The sequence below is a fragment of the Diadema antillarum genome, unplaced genomic scaffold (assembly GCF_040938485.1).
Source record: "Diadema antillarum isolate AM-2024a unplaced genomic scaffold, OU_Dant_1.0 seq00000079_RagTag, whole genome shotgun sequence".
In the NCBI taxonomy this organism is placed as follows: Eukaryota; Metazoa; Echinodermata; class Echinoidea; order Diadematoida; family Diadematidae; genus Diadema; species Diadema antillarum.
The window spans coordinates 3205760-3222786 of NW_027271172.1; the positions used below are offsets into that span (position 1 = coordinate 3205760).

General features: G+C 39.6%; 1 protein-coding gene across 1 annotated transcript; it reads left to right on the top strand.

The window, feature by feature from the left end:
- Window positions 1-1630: 1630 nt before the first annotated feature.
- On the top strand, window positions 1631-11680 carry LOC139726149 (homeobox protein Mohawk-like). The gene is made up of 6 exons (XM_071637228.1): window positions 1631-2136; window positions 8480-8645; window positions 9360-9510; window positions 10032-10487; window positions 10807-10879; window positions 11593-11680. Exons 1-6 carry the CDS (start codon window positions 1820-1822, stop codon window positions 11678-11680), a joined length of 1251 nt encoding a protein of 416 aa, XP_071493329.1. The 5' UTR covers window positions 1631-1819.
- The last annotated feature ends 5347 nt before the right edge of the window (window positions 11681-17027 follow it).

The window sequence follows — 17027 nt, forward strand, 5'->3', positions numbered from 1 at the left end:
TTCTTTTCTGTTGCAATGAAACGCAAAATGGAAAAGAAAACAAAACCCCGAAATGTTCTCGGCTAGATGGAAATTCGCTGCAAAGTTTACACTCGGGTGGAGGATTCACTTTAACCAAAATTTCTTCTGTTCAGACCGAAATGTCGTTTAAGTCTACTGTATAAGATTAGAACCAATTTTCATTTCTAGGGCTGCAAAACTGACTTTTCCCGATAACTTAATGAGGAGGTACGTTATGACATGCCATCGCATGAACAGGTTTAATCAGGGAGGATATACTCTACATAGCTTCTGCACTTACTCATTGTCGATGATATCTGCCAAGCTGGACTGCGGTCAGCTGAGAGTCAGAAATGGTAGCGTTTAATCCAGCAGTTTGTTGACACGTTACCTCTTATAGTCTTGCTCGAAAACTCTCCCCCCCCCCCCCCCCATCATGTTATGAATTCTTACTAAAGAGAACGATGTGCTGTGAAAGAGAGATTGCAGAACCAATGGCTCGAGGTTTCATTTCATTATACCAGGGAGGTCCACCTCCCTGATTATACCCATATTGTCGTGGAAGTACATGTAGTATCCACTCTTGTGTCAGAATATGTTTACCTTTTTTGGCAGTCTATAGAGCAGATATCTGGATTGCAATAAATGATGGTAAAGGCCTCTTTGATAGTGTCTATCAATCAGCGTGAGTTGTAAATGTCTCTCACGTATTAGTGAATAAAATTTTCTATGAATGATAATTCACTAAAATGAGTTTTGAAACTTTGATGTAATGAAATTGTACACATTACGATGATCAAGCATAACAAGCACACGCGCACATATTAAAATATAATGTGATATGATATGTACATATTAATAAGTATACACGCGCTCACATGCCCACTCTAACACACACACACACACCAGCACACACAGCGCGATAGGAGGAAAGGTCCTGAAAAAGAAAAAAAAACTTTTTTCCCAGCAAGTATAGGAGCAATATGAAAGTGCCATGGATGAGAATAAGTTGTCACACACTCGCAAATATGACATGTGTTTCCGCGCACAAAAGCTTCATGTGTATAGCGACACTCCCCATGGTTGGGTGATAGAGCTCTCGACCAATATACAGCTTCAGCAAAAACGTACTGGTATCATGATCAAGCGTGTTGGAATGTGACCGCAAAAAGAGAGAGAGAAAACCCCGGTGACCGAGGCAAAGAGCGAGAAACAATAAGGAGAACGGATGAACACGATTTCATGTAATCGTCGTTTTGCTAGTCAGATCACACTCGAAACTAGCAATTTCGGTGTCTATAAAACGGAGATGGTGTCATGCCGACCAAGAAACCACGCTATGAAAGGAACCAGACTGAGATGAGGGCAAATTTCATACACACGCGATTGACCTCTTCGTTCTTGTCGATGTCGTCTGGACTTTGTAAACTTCGCGGTGTCGTCTGGTTTCCCGCGCCTTTGTTGTTGTACGACCGAGCCGTGACTCACGCGAGATTACTGCGTACAGACAATCAGCTGTGTGTGTAAATAGTGTCAATGCCCCCGCACCGTTCGCTTCATACTGTTCGCAGAAACGTCACCCGACCTACGCCTGAATGGAGTACTTCGTGGAAAAGTAGCAACTAGTTAAACATCCTTGATAAATTACGGTTGTATTAGGCTTCTCACTCTTGTAGCCAGTGGTTCACGTCATTGCACTGTCTTGTTGTGCACAGCGTTTAGATGCTTGCAAACCAACGAGTCTTGGTTCAATGCCTGAGAAGTGACAGTCACTGAAACCTAACTTGACACATATTGTTACAGCTGTAGTAGGAGGAATATGGAGACTAACTTACAAGCTACTGGAACCAATAGCTTTGCCCCATCAATGGACAGGCGTATGAAAGAGCAGGTGTTTTGTGGTGTGGCGAGCCCTGAAGATCGGTGTGGGGCTGGGCCGGTAGGAGTTGAGCTCGGACTTACTGTTGGAGTCCAGTCGGCGTCAATGGGAGGTGATGTAGCATCCAGTTCCGTTCGAGATCTTCTCGCTGCTGCTCCGAGTAACAACGGAGGGAACAATGATTCGACCACGTACAGAGCTGACTCCTGTGGAACGTATCGGCAACACAACCTGCGACTGAGAAATCGCTTGAATCGGTGAGAAATTTACTTATCATACTGATTACTGTGCCATTTAGCTGTTTAGTGTAGAGTAAAGTCAGTTTAGTCAGTTAAAATTAGGCTGAAAGGTGATACCAGCTTTTCTCTTTTTAAACAATTTCATTTGTGATCTGATCCCTATGTCCTACCACTTTTATTAATACAATGTATTCATTCTTCATTTATGAGATACTTGATTTGTCTGAGATCACTGCGTGCACTGACAACTCATGATATAAATATGTGCACCTACGCACCTATCCGAAAATTGTTTTGCTGCTGTTATTCTGGTCGTGTCAGATTTCGGTTCAGCTGATATACATGAGCTTACTCCTTGTAGTTGTACGATCGTGTCTGAGATTATTTTCTATATGAAATGATCAACATATTATTATCAAGAGGATGGACTGGATGATCAACATATCAAGAGGATGGACTGGACTGGGATGTCATTGTCGCCGGCCGCGATTTACAAGGATGCTAACGTGGCGAGTTTGCGTCATTTCAACGATTTATAATACACTATCCGATGATACACTGTCCATGTCCATGATACAATAATAATACCTCTTAGTAATAGTCGATTTTGAAATCTGCCAACATTACACAAAGGACACAAAGTGCACAGCCATGCATGGTGAACTTGTTTGAAATCGCAGACTCTATAAAGCAAGAATAAAGTTATGCTAAGTGCAGTATACCCGAGGCCGAGCATTCGAGACCGTCAACGGTCAAGATGACGTCACGAGTAGAGAATTCTGTGAAGTCCATGGTTTGTTCTCCTTGAAGTCATGGTGAAATACCCATACACGAAATGTTTTGTCCAACCTGTGTGCTGAGATTTTTTAGTCACCACGCACCTGTGTGATATTTGTGGAAGCCACAAGTTGAATCAAATATTTAGTTTTCTTGTTGATGTAGTTGATGATTTAGTTTTCATGTTGATGTATTAAGGATTTTTTTTTTCGTAGTTTAATGAAAAATCATTAAACTATTGCATTTCAAAAGTGAGTTAGTGGTCTTGGCCCTGCGACTTTCATGATAGATAACGTGCTCGTGAATGTATCTTCAAAACAAATGCTAACGGTCTACCTCATGACCTGTGCAGACTCTCCTTTCACTTCGGAAAAAACAGAAAACACTCAAAAGATACAAAAGAATGAGCTGAAATATCATCTTCGAGATTAAAAAAAAAAGTAACAACGGCAGTTACCAGTGAACATCGCGATGCTTTCACTCTGGGTATTGTTTTTGCTGGGTTTTTTTTTTTCTGATATCCGCGTCCACTTTGCAACAAGAATTCGTGTTCGGTGATATCTTTATTGCAGGCAGCATGTACGGTCAGTCGGTAATTAAACTGACGTCATGCACACATTGCACAACCAAGGTAGTAGATTTATTTGCTTAATGGTTGACTTGGTAAAAATCCTCTACGGGTACTGTGCGGAAGGGGGAGGGGGAGTGAACAAGGAATAAAGCGGAGCACATGCCACTCAAAATCATTCATTATCTGGAATAATGTACTAGTAATCAAGTGAAACTTGTTTGCTAATGATATTTTTATGTACTTCAATGGATTATCAGAGAGACTGGATTGTTGAACTTTCACTGTCTTACGGATGCTGGCAATGTCTTCTTCAGGAATTTATTGAACTTTTATGGGCATAGATATAGGCCTAACAGTGCCTGCAGTTCAACTTGAGTCTTTAAGGAAAGGTTTTGCTCTTGGGCAGAAATGGCTTGTCTTTGCTTATCCAAAATTATTGACTCGCGACTATGCGATGGTTTCGTGAAATGACGAGCCTTTGTGCTGAATGATTCCTAGCATCCCCGGCTTCATAACCATCGATACGTCTTTTAAAAGTAAACCCATACGTGAGTCATTATTTCATTCTTCCTTTCTTTTTTTTTTCTTTTATAGCACATTGTGTAGATTTCAAAAGAGATAATGCCACGTGCTAGACACTTTCCTGATCTTTCTGGCAATCAGAATCAACTAGCGTGAAAATCAAATGAATGGCATACTGGTACTGTAGCATCACTATAGCACGCAGAGATCCATAGGGTGATACCAAAGTTGCTGGGGTTTTTTTACGTTCATTTTAGTATCTCTTTTTGTCGGTTTGTCCTTTAGTCTGTGCTCGTAATGTCTCGTTTACGAAAAAAAAGAAGAAGAAGAAAGGTTTACAAATTGATAATTCTTATTCATGAGATATTTTGTTGCATTATATTAATGTTGAAATATGGGCGTGTGATGTATGCAGTTGTCACCAGAGCACTCTATCAGCGGGTTTTCCGTCTAACTTTAGGTAAAGCCTGAATATTGAACTTTTTAATCTTTTCTCCATTCCAGGTCCGTATTGTATAAATATAACAATCTCGACATAATTATGCACTTTTCGTCCTTAGGTTGTAAGGTAAATATGGCTAATAACAAGGTATCCTTATCCGAATTAATGAAAAAAGTTTTTCTATGTTTAGTGTGTTTATTAATCCATGGTGTGCAAAATAAAAGGAAAAAGCACCCACATCAATGTTTGTGATCACCCTAATTTTCAAAACTATCTTGCCGCAATGAAATGTCGAGTTGACGCAAAGTAATCTCACAAAATGCAAGTGAAAGTCCTTTTTGCCTATTGAAAGATGGTATACGAGTGCATTGCCAGGGATCCTACTACTACCATTGGTCATCAAATTCCACGAATTGACCGCAATGCACAGGAGCAATTTCGAGCGCGTATCCGACGCTGTTTTTTTTTTTTTATTTCAGTGGTCAATTGACATTTCCACGTAGAGCTACAGGTGGTAAACATTTTTTTTTCCAAATCCCAATATCATTGGAAATCCTTCAAGCTGTACGAAAGATTTATTACTTATTGTGCGTCAATTTTATGTCCTTCAGTTGTAGCTGCCGGTCATTAGACCAAACCATTTGTGATCATGATTATAACAACCCTTTCAAAGAGAAGAAGTTATTTTCATACAAGTATACTAGTAAACGGATGTCCGTTACCAACTCAATAGTAGCGTCATAGACTTTTAGCACTCTATTAATTCAGATACTCGTTTATGGAGGTTGCACAACTTTAACTACCTGATACATGAAAGTGATGCATGTTTGCAGTGTATACTTTTGATCTTTACTTTTGAGCTGTAGAACTAAAACAGTGATACGACACTTTAATCAAGGCGGTAAAAGATTGGGAGCATGTTATTTTTAACTTACCAGGCGACTCTTAATCATTTCTGCATCACGTGATATGCGATAATTTGATACTCATCATCATTATCACAAAGATGCACCGCCACTGCAAGAAATCCAAGATGCCAGGCCAGGAATCTGTCTTCAAATAAAACACAGACAACTGAAATACATTGTACAGTAATTCTAGTTGCTATTCGTTCTTATAACCAGAGAGCAAATACGTCGTGGCGGCGATTTTTTTTTTCTTCGTGACATTTACCTCACAGGGGAAAATGTGCGCAGATATAAAATATTTTCGAAAGTTACACACCGCAGGTTTGCCTCCCCAGGTCACGATCCGGAATCTGCGATAGACCCACGAGTTTTCCCCCACAACATGAACCTGTTTTGTCTCGAAATCTGTGTAACGTCACGCACAAAGAAAATGAAATTGATATGGGGAGAGTGTTGAGGAATGCCTGCCATCTTGTCTCACTGTTAGGCGTTTTAAACAATCCAGCTACATTATTTCTGTCACACACACACACACACACACACACAAACTTGACTGTTCGTTTATCCTGTTGGTTTTTTTTTTTGATATTATACTAAATCCACGTTCCCTATCGCCAACTTCACTACACACATATACACACACTCACACGCACACACACATACTGTACTCACGTATGATAGTGATGGAGCACGCCGAACAATCGATTTATGAAAGAAAAACACGTAATAATCGATAACCACCTGTTCACGGGTTGTTAACGACATTTACAGAATGCTTTTGCTTATAAACTACTTTTCAGCTGCTATACACGTGCTGCCCCCGTCTTCTAAATTTTAGCCTGCCTCACTAAAAAAAGAAAAATAAGCAAAACAAAACAACACACTGAGAAGTTAGCAAAGGTTGTCAGACATACTATATTTAATTATAAATGAATGAATGAATAAATAAATAAATAAATGAATGTCACGACTTCAAAAGGATGAAGTTCGTGCTGATTTGCAAAGACGAGGTGGAGTAAATCTGTCATCACAAAGCATTCATTATAAAAATAATTATTAAAGCTTATCAATAGTACACGTTCACTTTGTGCAACGAAACCTAAATATAATAGTTGCGTTTACATAAATTATGTGTCTTCTATATATCTGGCTCATGTTGGTACTCGGGGGATTAGTGCGAGTGAAAATATCGTATGCATTTATGATGCTACGTGTTGTTTGTTATAGGTCCATGGTAATACCAAGGAGTTATCGTTTATATAACTCCTTGGTGAATAAGATTTCTCTACGTTATGCACGGAGTTTGTCCAATGGCATCGTCCAATATGAAGATAAAACGGATGTGACTGTGATCGCCATTGCAGTTTCTTGGAAAGCGCCCTCAGGTGAAATCCAATTATCAATTACTTAAAAGCTGTCAGTAAACATGTAGTTGTTTTCAGTGGTTCATTCTTTAGTTAACAAAGGAAAGACAAGATAATTCATTGACTTTGAGGGTATAGACCACAACCATACAAGCAGTCGTCAATTCAATTTTTAGGACAAGATGTCAACCAGCTTTTCAGAAAAATAAACATGGACAACGGAATGCAGTGTCTCATAGCACGACTAGATAGGGGAGCATTTCATGAAGCGTTCTGTCATATTTTTTTTTTCTGACAAACTGTTATAAGCTACTGAAATCCTTGCATCTTATTGGCTGAGAGCAAGTTTGTCGGACAAAACGCTTCATGAAATGCCCCCCCCCCCCCCCCCCACCCCCAATGTGGCATCCGCCTCCCTGGTTCGGCGATGACCAAATTACAATGTTTCTCTATCAGGGGAAGACACATTGATATGAACTCTCTGACTTACTTGGATTCCGTTCAGTCTTGAAGATAGACTACTCTTTTCGTACGAGGTCCCTTCACTTCTGCTGAGCCCATGTCTGCAACAACTTGTACGAAGTACCCCACGACGAAGACCTTGCGGGATTTATATGTAGAATCTAGTTTCGTTTCTCTACTTCGACCACAAAATATTCCTTGGTACGCAGACTTCCTTGGCTAGCGTTTGATGGGGGTATTATCCTGTCACCTCCCTGGTAGAAACCCATTCTTCGGGGCGTGGCACCCTGCTGCTTCACAGACACAAAGAGGGAAACAAATTGTATTCTTAACATGCACCAGAGAGGTTTCATACATGTGTACGTTACCTATATACGCTTGTCGACCGTACAGCCGTGGAGGTGGAAGAATCTGATCTACTCCCATATATATTTCAAATTTCACATCGGTCATTTTTCAGTGTAACAGAATAATGATAACAGGTATAGGTGTCTGTCTTTCCACACCTCCCTGATGATATTATCACACAGGCCTCGCATGTTTTGCGAAATTTGAATATTGAATATAATTCTACATTTCATTCGTTAAGAATGTCTGATGAATAATACAGTCATAGACCCAGTTTATGATCAGCGGACAGGGCAACAATCGTGCTGTTCCAGCTTCAATGCCTCGTTACTTCAATTTTCGCTTTGGAGAAAAGATATAGTATGCAAGGCAAACAGTAAATTTTATTCTGCCATACGAATGAGAAGTGTTTCCGTAAAGAGAAACGTAAGCTTCCCATTCTATGGTAGGGTATCAGCGGGTCTAAAACTGTTCCAACTTTTTGTGGTTATCGCCCTTTTGGCTCAATACCGACGATCTGAAATAAAGGTAAGTGGCATGACTAGCCGACATTGCTGTCTATTATATATCTACCTATATCTACAGCGGCCTCTCAATTGATAACAGAAAAATTGGCCTTTTTAAACAGGTGACCGCTACAGCCAGGATACCTGTTTGACTTTTCACGCCTCTTGCATTCTTTTTATACACGCGTGCAACGATGTGTCGTCAACAGCCCGTGTTTGCAGGTGGCCGCTTCATACAAAGAGATGGCCGCTGAGGCACGTTTATGTGTCTTCCGCTATGGAAGATTTCAGAGCTACTTTTTCCAACATTCACAAGCAAGATCGTGTTGGAAATTGTCGAGATACAGGTGTATGTAAAATACTCATACGTTAATAATCATTAGATGCACATTTGAACAAAATTGTCGAATGAAAATTAAACGAATCCATTCCATATTTATTTGATATCATTTCAACAGAAGCCTGTACCCGTCTCTGATGTCAAACAGAGCGCGCCGTAAGCGGCAGACCATGCAAGACATGACGAAGCCTTTGAAGCAATGGTTGTATAACCACAGGGACTACCCCTACCCCAACAAGAGGGAGAAACTACTCCTTTCGCTCAACTCAAAGATGACACTTGTACAGGTTTGTGAATTCTTCGGTTATCACAAGTCATGATAATAGTCACTTATGATATTGATAATTTTGGACCTATGCTGTACGTGACGCAGTGATTGTACCGAGGGGATGGTACCAGTGTAAAGACGTCGGGACTTTAACAGGGCGGTTCCATGACATGGTTTGCTCCTACAACAATTACTCCCGTGAAATATCTGCACGTTAAGCCAAACATAAAACCTATCCACAAACATAACCATAACCCTAATCATAAACCTCACATCAAACTAAACCTAAAACCCTAACACAACCCTAACCCTAACCCTATGTCCTTGGACAAAATAGAACCGGAGCTATTGTCGCTGGAGCAATTATTAATACGTCCTGTCACCAACGGCTCTGCAGCAGGGCATGTGACACCGCCCTCTACAGTTTGTCACCGATGATGATCACAACAGTCTTTCTCACATCAGTTTGTAAATCAAGTAAAGAATCGTATGAAATTGAGTTGAGCTTACTTTGAAACTTCTTGTGACTGTCATTTTATTTTTGTAAAGAATTTGATGATGGTTTTTATTAAAGGATCAGCTAATGTAGTTTACGTCATGAGGCATCAAGATTGTCCTTGTAGCTTTTTTCCACAGCGCGCGTCAACAAAGTTGGCGTGCATTTCGATGTAAGATACCATGTAACCTCCGAAGTTTATTCACTCGTTATGTTTTTGGTATTGTTTTCAACCAGGTATCCAACTGGTTCGCTAATGCCCGTCGTCGAATGAAGAACACCGTTGGCAGACCGTGGCTAACATGGGAGCAGCGAATCAGACAGTATGACAACCACGTGACAGGAAACGCGGAAAGACTCAGTGTCAGTTCCAGGGAAACGGCGACAGGTTCGTATAGTTTCGCGAAGTCTGACGTCATCACCTTATGGGCTCACTCATTTCTTCTCCTCACTGTAATGTTGTAGCCAAAATTCTTAGAATTTGAATTTAGAAGGGTGCAGTATATGATCCTTTATTAACGGGTTGGTAGAATGTTTTTGTAGTGATCTGTTCCAATACTTCTGCCTACAGGGTAAAGCGAGTGTGGTTAATCTTGTCACTTAATATTCCTGAGTTTCTTTTATTGCTGGTTGCATATACATGTATGTGTTATGTCACCATGTAGTGAACTACGACAACATTGTCAAACAAAGATATGTACGAGTTTTTATTTCCAGCTTGGAATTTTATCATTTTCTGACATGGGAAATTTGTTTTATAACAATTGCAATATGGCTATACATGACATTGTATCTGCATAATAGTTGCTCAGACATGAGCCTCGCTTGCAAGTTATCATTAAGCAATGTAATCAACGGAATGTAGAAAGATATTTTCTCTTTTTTTTTTTTTTTTTTTTCATTTGACAGAGGATGATTTCCATCCCATGCTGGACACAGGATATGCAAATGTCATCTTAGACAACGATGATGACGTCAGGGATGACGAAGACAGCCGTGGTACTCGAACAACCTGGACGCACAACAGCAGCGCCACTGACGGCAAACACTCGCTCGCCACCACGCACAAGTTCAAGAACACCATTCTCCAGCGCTATCTGAATGACTCCTATGAGCACGCACGGAATTTGCAGAATGACGCGCACTGTCCTGCGCCGTCTGAAAGCGCGCGGAATGCGCATCCATCGCCAACAACGGACAATTTGAGCGACGCAGAGATCACAGCGGGTCAGTGCAGAGGTCAAAGGGTAAAGTTCACAGCATTGGATTCCGTGGGTTCCAACGAGTATGAATATCTCTCCTCGTCACCCGATTCGACCTCATCGATTTCCTGCCTTAGTTCTCGCCAACGTCATTCCTCTGAAGGTAAATAAAATTCACGTTCCTTCGTCCCTTCTGAAGAAAGAAGTGAAATATTCTGATAGGGAGAATCGAATATTTTTTTTTCTTCACTAAATTGAAATCGGCAAGAATGCGCCGTTCTGTTATTTTTTTTTAAAGTTGTTGGTTGCCAGTCGGTATTTTACTTCATTGAGATGCACGACCGTGGGATGATGAAGGTGAGAAACAACAACAACAACAAATGTTGTATCTTCAATGATTTTTTTAATGTAAAACAAGGGGGAATGCACATTTCATTCAAGGAAGCGACATTGATCCTCGCCTTATCTTGTCTTGTTCACAGAATACTCTCTTGCCTCGTCGTCAGATGACTGGACGTCGTTTTTGAAAGACGTTAAAAATCCAGAGTTCAAATGGTGAGTCCTTTATTCTTGTGTACTTTCTTCAAAATAAGCGATCTTTGTCGGTCTTTAACTTTGACACCATGCAATGTTACGATGTCTTGACAAAGATGCCTCGTTGAGTTATGAGAGTTTGTGCTCCGAATTTGAGCATCCAAGCAGAACGTGCTTATACGGTGGAAAAATATCACTGAATGTGGATGATTCTTCACTTTGCTTCCTCACAACAAAGTAGGAATAAACTCCGTAACATTTCTCAGGCAAGTTTGCATAATGTCGAAATATATCATTTGATATTATCATTATCCTTTGTGCAAACAAATGATATTTGTAGCAGAGGTGGGCCTGAACCTCCAGAGCTCTTTCATAAAATAAATACAGTGTATATAGATAAATAAATAGAATAAATAGATAAATAGGAAATAGATAAATGAATGAATAAATAAATGAATAAATAAATGAATACATAAATAAAGAGATAAAGAAAGAAGGAAATAAATAGATTGAAATAAACAATTGAATAAATAAATAAATTGTTTTTGTTTTATCAAAAGACGATTCTTAATTCAGCAATGTTTAGGAACAGTATCCTCAACAGGGAGGTGAATGAGGTTTTCCTTGCCCATGTGACCATGAATATTGATGAGTTGTATCAGGTAATGCATATTCATAAATGAATGATTGTTCGTGTCGTCTCTCTCCCTCTCACTTTCCCTCTGTCTTTACAGCAAGGAAGACGAGGAAACGTACTGGCAGGAGATAGTAGCAGCTGTTGCGCTCACCAACATGGCGCGTTCCCGACATCGAGGAAAGTAGTAGAAGCGCCCTCTGGTGTTCATTGTCACATTCTCGGCATCTTAGCCATGTTGCTATACTGGACTGATGTCTCTGTTAACAAACTTGAAGTCATGTCGGAGCTGTTTTGTCGGACTGTGGACGGACATTCAGACAGACGATGGCTTTAGCTGTTGCTTCAACCAGCAAAGATGTTTTCAGAATTTGTCACAACTCATGAAGGCCTTGGGACTGACAGTCCCCTTTTTCTTTGCTTAAAGCCACTTATACATGTATTTTCCTTCAAGTTAAGTTGTTTTGTCGTTGAGTAGTTAGCAGGAAACTGTAGAAGCTTTAAATCATCTAGTGTTCATCGCGTAGGAGTTATATTTATCATAGTTTCATTAGTGTTAGGTATCAGGCATACTTTATCTGTTGGAAGATGGCATTGAGGAATATTTAACATGTGTGTTTCCATATAAAGATGTATCCCAGGGTAATGCTTCAGTATACAAATAATGACTGCTATGAGGGGCACAGTTAAAATTATGGGCCCGAGGTGATGTGAAAACCGTAACTATGCCCGAAGCGAAGCTGAGGGCATGGTTATGGTTTTCACATCACCGAGGGCCTACATAATTTTAACTGTACCCCGAATATCAAGCAGTCATTATTTGTTTTATATACCGAAAATATAGATTTCGAAATATAGATACCGAAAATATAGATTCTAATCTCTTTTACAGCATTCGTAATCAGTGCTGATCGACAGCGCGGCGGTCGTATCATTGGTGCGTACACAGTGATCATCTATGTGTACATACAGTGTACGTGTACTACCGTAACAAAGTAACGGGGTTGCGACTGTCTCCAAACCAGTCCGCTAGTCTCTTTTACAGCACGCTGATCGAATGCGCGGCGGTTGTATCATTGGTGCGTACATAGAGCAATCTATGTGTACGGGGTCGCGACTGTCTCTAAAACCTATTTACTAACTGTGCCCGGGCCCCGGTCACAGTAACTAAAAAATAGGGCACAGTTATTTTCATGACTCCCCTTTTAACCAATCAGATGAGAGGATTCTGGAAATGAGGTATATAATATGTGATGAAGGCACATTCAATTAGCGCATGGAAACTGCAGCGATGTAAACAGAAAATTAGGACGTCTTGTATGAAACTCTCTACATGATGAAAAAACGTACTTCTCCATGAATGTTCTTGTCTGAGTATAGAATGGGTCATGTATCTCAAGTAATACCACGTAGAGGGCTCTTGTGATAAAGACGTTTGGGGTTTTCCCCCTTCTTTTGCAGGATAATCATGTAGGCCTACAGTGTATTGTCCTTTGTCGTTATGATCAGTATTACTTTTGCTGTAATGGCTAAGATTTAGAAAATCCATGCTAAAGTAAAACATCATTGATTTCCGAGCAATGAGACTTATAATAGCTGAAGGCATTTCGCGTTTTGTCTTGACAGACTTCCGATTGTGCTGTTAAAATGGGATTCTTTCTCATCAAATTGCTGTTGCTGTCGTTCAATATGTGACCCTTAAAACACACTGGACGTACGATGGGAAAGTTATTAATGGTTGAAGGAGAGTACAATCTTTACACCACGACTGATTATCTCAATTGTCTTGTGGATAATCTTGATAATCGGATTCTTAACGCTCCTTTTCGGTGACACAAAGAAACTACTGTACGTGTCCCCCCCCCCCCGCAGTCTTTACAGTAATAAAATATGTCATGAAAGAGGTATAAAAGGAAAGAATAAAAGAGAAAAATTCGACTGAACAATTCTCTTTGCGAATACCAAAAGCTGGTGATCACATAAAGTATGTGCCTGCGAAAGTGTCACAAATGTTAGGCTTTGAACAGGAACTGTAATCAGATAAAAAGTTTACAACCTCCATCCGTAACGGTCATAGCTTTATGTCCTAGTGCAATTGTTGAAACCGTGGATACTTCTGGTCCTATCAGATGAGTATTGGGTACTGGGAGTGGGGAGACATTTTGTTTGTTTGTTTTGTTTTGTTTTGTTTGTTGTTTTTTTTTTTACAGTACTGGTATGATAAGCTTGTACAGTTTGAAGTTTTTTCTGTATTTTTAGATATATTTTTGTAACGATTTCTTTGATGTTCTCGGAAAGAAATTTACACAACGAAATTACCTTTAATAGCATCACATGAAAGTGAAAATTGCAAGAAATAGGAGGAGACATTTCAAAGGTTGTCTAGAAAACACTGCAAAACAACAACAAAAAACACACACAAACACGGAACGCCATCAAAATACGAAATGTGACTGAACGAAAAAAACACGCTCTTATTGTGAATGGTTTGAATTAACCACGAAGCGTATTAATATGTCCTGCAAAATCTTTTAAACGTCAAACCGAGTTCAGTCAACACATCAAAATCAAACAGCCAGGATGGAAAAAACTTTCATGGAAATCAGGCATGAAGTGAGAAAATTATTGAATCTTAATGTTTGCACGTTTTAATGAAAGTTAAACGAGGTGGAGGTGTCACTGCCTCGCATCACTCTCCCATTGGTTTGTGGACAAAACTTCGTAAATATACAAGTGTTTTTCCCCCCTCGATGTACATGTACTGTATAGTCACCACTTGCAATGGTTTGATGCGAAGACTACATTTTCCTAAATTTGTGAAGCGATTTCGTAGTCTCCTTGTTATCCGTACTGTATTTGTTGTTGCGACAAAATGTCACTAAAATGTCACTAAAATGTAACAGTCCCAAAGCTTTTTATTAAAGACCGATTTTTGATAACACTTGTTCGATTGATTCTACTTAACTCATTCAAGTTCAGTCGAATATGGAGTGGAATTACGTTAAATAAGTCATAGCAAAAGTCTGGAAGCTTAGTCTCAGTAAAGAAGGATCTTGACGAGGTAAGAACAAAATGCATTATTATGCAACTGATCAGGAGATCGTTGGTTCGAATCCAGCCTGAGTATTCATACCCATGATTTTTTTTTTCTCATCATGGCTACTTCTACTTGAACACTGAATAATCGGTGCCTATTTCCGTCGAGGTAGGGCATTTTGTCCATCAGTTGCAATAAAACAACTCGACGAAAGAATCCATTAATTTGAATAAGGAAAATGCAATTAGTATTATTGTTCTGGTTTTCATAGTTGTTCGTATGTATTTATGTATGCACTTGTTGGATCGTTGTGATGGCAGGCAGGTTCTCCCCCTCCCCTCCCCACCCCCCCCCCCAAAAAAAAAAAAGAAAACCAAACAACAACAAAAGACTACATCCATCCTAGATAAAAGACAACGATCAATTAAGGTGCAGAATATACGTTTTACTGGATGAAAAAAAAAAAAGGAGTTTATTCTGTTATCACAAGCATGATCACCATCATAAACATAACACGAACAATCTTTGTACGGTTGTACCTGTTGCGACTTGCTGACTTGGCCAGGGCGATATTGAGTGAATATACTTCCTCGTATCCTCAGATGGGGTACACTGATACGAAGTAGGCCCCTACCATATCTGGACACTGTATCCATTGGCCCACTCACGCTGTACAATCAAGTGAAGTCGCCTCACCGCCATCTTACCAGGCACACTCTAAATGGGGATTTGCACGCATCTTCCAGCGGAGACTGTCACCGAGACCATGTGATGTCGTGAATTCCGTACACGTAAATGGGCGATGTGCGTGGTAAGATGGCGGCGCGGTGGCTTCAAAGCGATTGGCCCATGAGATATCCAGATATCTCCTAGGAGATCAGTGAGCTGGTACCAAATCAAATGCCGGCCACTCATTGGCCAACATCGCCCCTCATAGACGTTTGGGGCCAGTCAATTTGACGCAAATGCGCATTGCGCTACAGATTTGAGGAGTTGCGTACTCGCAAATGATCTGTGTAGCTCTATAGAAATTTCAAATATAAATGAAACAATTATGATTTAAAGATATAATTTACGTCTTTTTATCTGTAAATCATTATTGACGAAATAGGACCTACATGTTTATTATTTATCAAATAATAGCTGAAGTTCTTTGTACCTGAAAAGAAATCTCAGAGATCAAGTCATCTCATCATGACCTTATTGACACTTTAGTAAGATAAATAAATGAGTATGATTGTCTACTTGTAATAGAGGAACGCATTATTTGCCATTCATGACCGTCACCATAGAAACACAATTAGAATCACAATTACAATCACACAGAGTTATTGCAGAGAAACCCGTGCATTTTCAGCTTAAACAAGTTTCCCTTTTTATCATCACCAGTCATATTTGGAAAGACTTGAAGCTGAATAGCTCTTGTCACTGCACAGGCTAAAATTTTCAGGTCTCGTACCGTCAGAAATTTAATATCTTACATAAAGACACGTGTTAGAAACAGAAAAACCCACATGACATACAAAAGAAAATCAATGTTATTCTTTTTTTTTTCACTTCAAGTTATACATCTTTAAAGTTAACTACCCCTTTTCACGCCAATTCTAAGGTTTGAAAGAGGATTTTTTTCCCCTTGAACTTTCATCAGAGGTCCTTGAAGAAAGACTGGTCTCACAGCTCAATATTCGCACGTGTTTCCTTGATCAAAAAAAACATAGATAAACATAAAAAATTATACATTGTACTTGAGATAATAATGATTTGAGAGTTAATGTGTCTATCTCGCAAGGCGGTGCATTCTTTCTGGGAATGCAATAAGTGCGTGACAATGTAGGACACGTACATGTATTATAAATATTGCCATACACGTAGTGTACACAATTGCGTAATAATATATCTCTATTAACTTCAAGATTATCAAACGCAGATGAATTACGAAATTTGTAACGTATCCCTTGATTGACAAATTTCTCTATTTTCCACGGATTTATTGAATTTAACCACTTCCATGTGATCTTCCTCTAATCAAAGTATAATTAAGTAAAATTCAAAGTTGCCAATTTAATGCTTAACAAGAGCACAATTTCTACAATAAACTTACCCTGCAACTTTATAGGTTGATATATATACGCTACATCGTGCTAGCAATGGCAGCGGATATGTTACCATAAGAACGCATATTTAGTTGTTTAACAGTCTTTCTATAAGCAGCCCACAACATCGTGTAATGATTTTATGCCGTTTGGATACTTCGGCAGACTACTGACGCAGCAAAACTTTATGGCAAGAAACAATACGCTGCATTTGGATATCACAAGACAGACTAACAGACAGTTAAGTTGTCGATGTGGACATGATCGTATTCGAACTCTTCCCGTTCACGTTTCCAAACAATCAACACAGAATAAAGGCAACTTCTTTATAGCATTTGCTTTACAACAGTACGCGCTTCTAGAGCTCTGCAGGTTATTGGTATAGTCACGCTACTGGGCCGGATG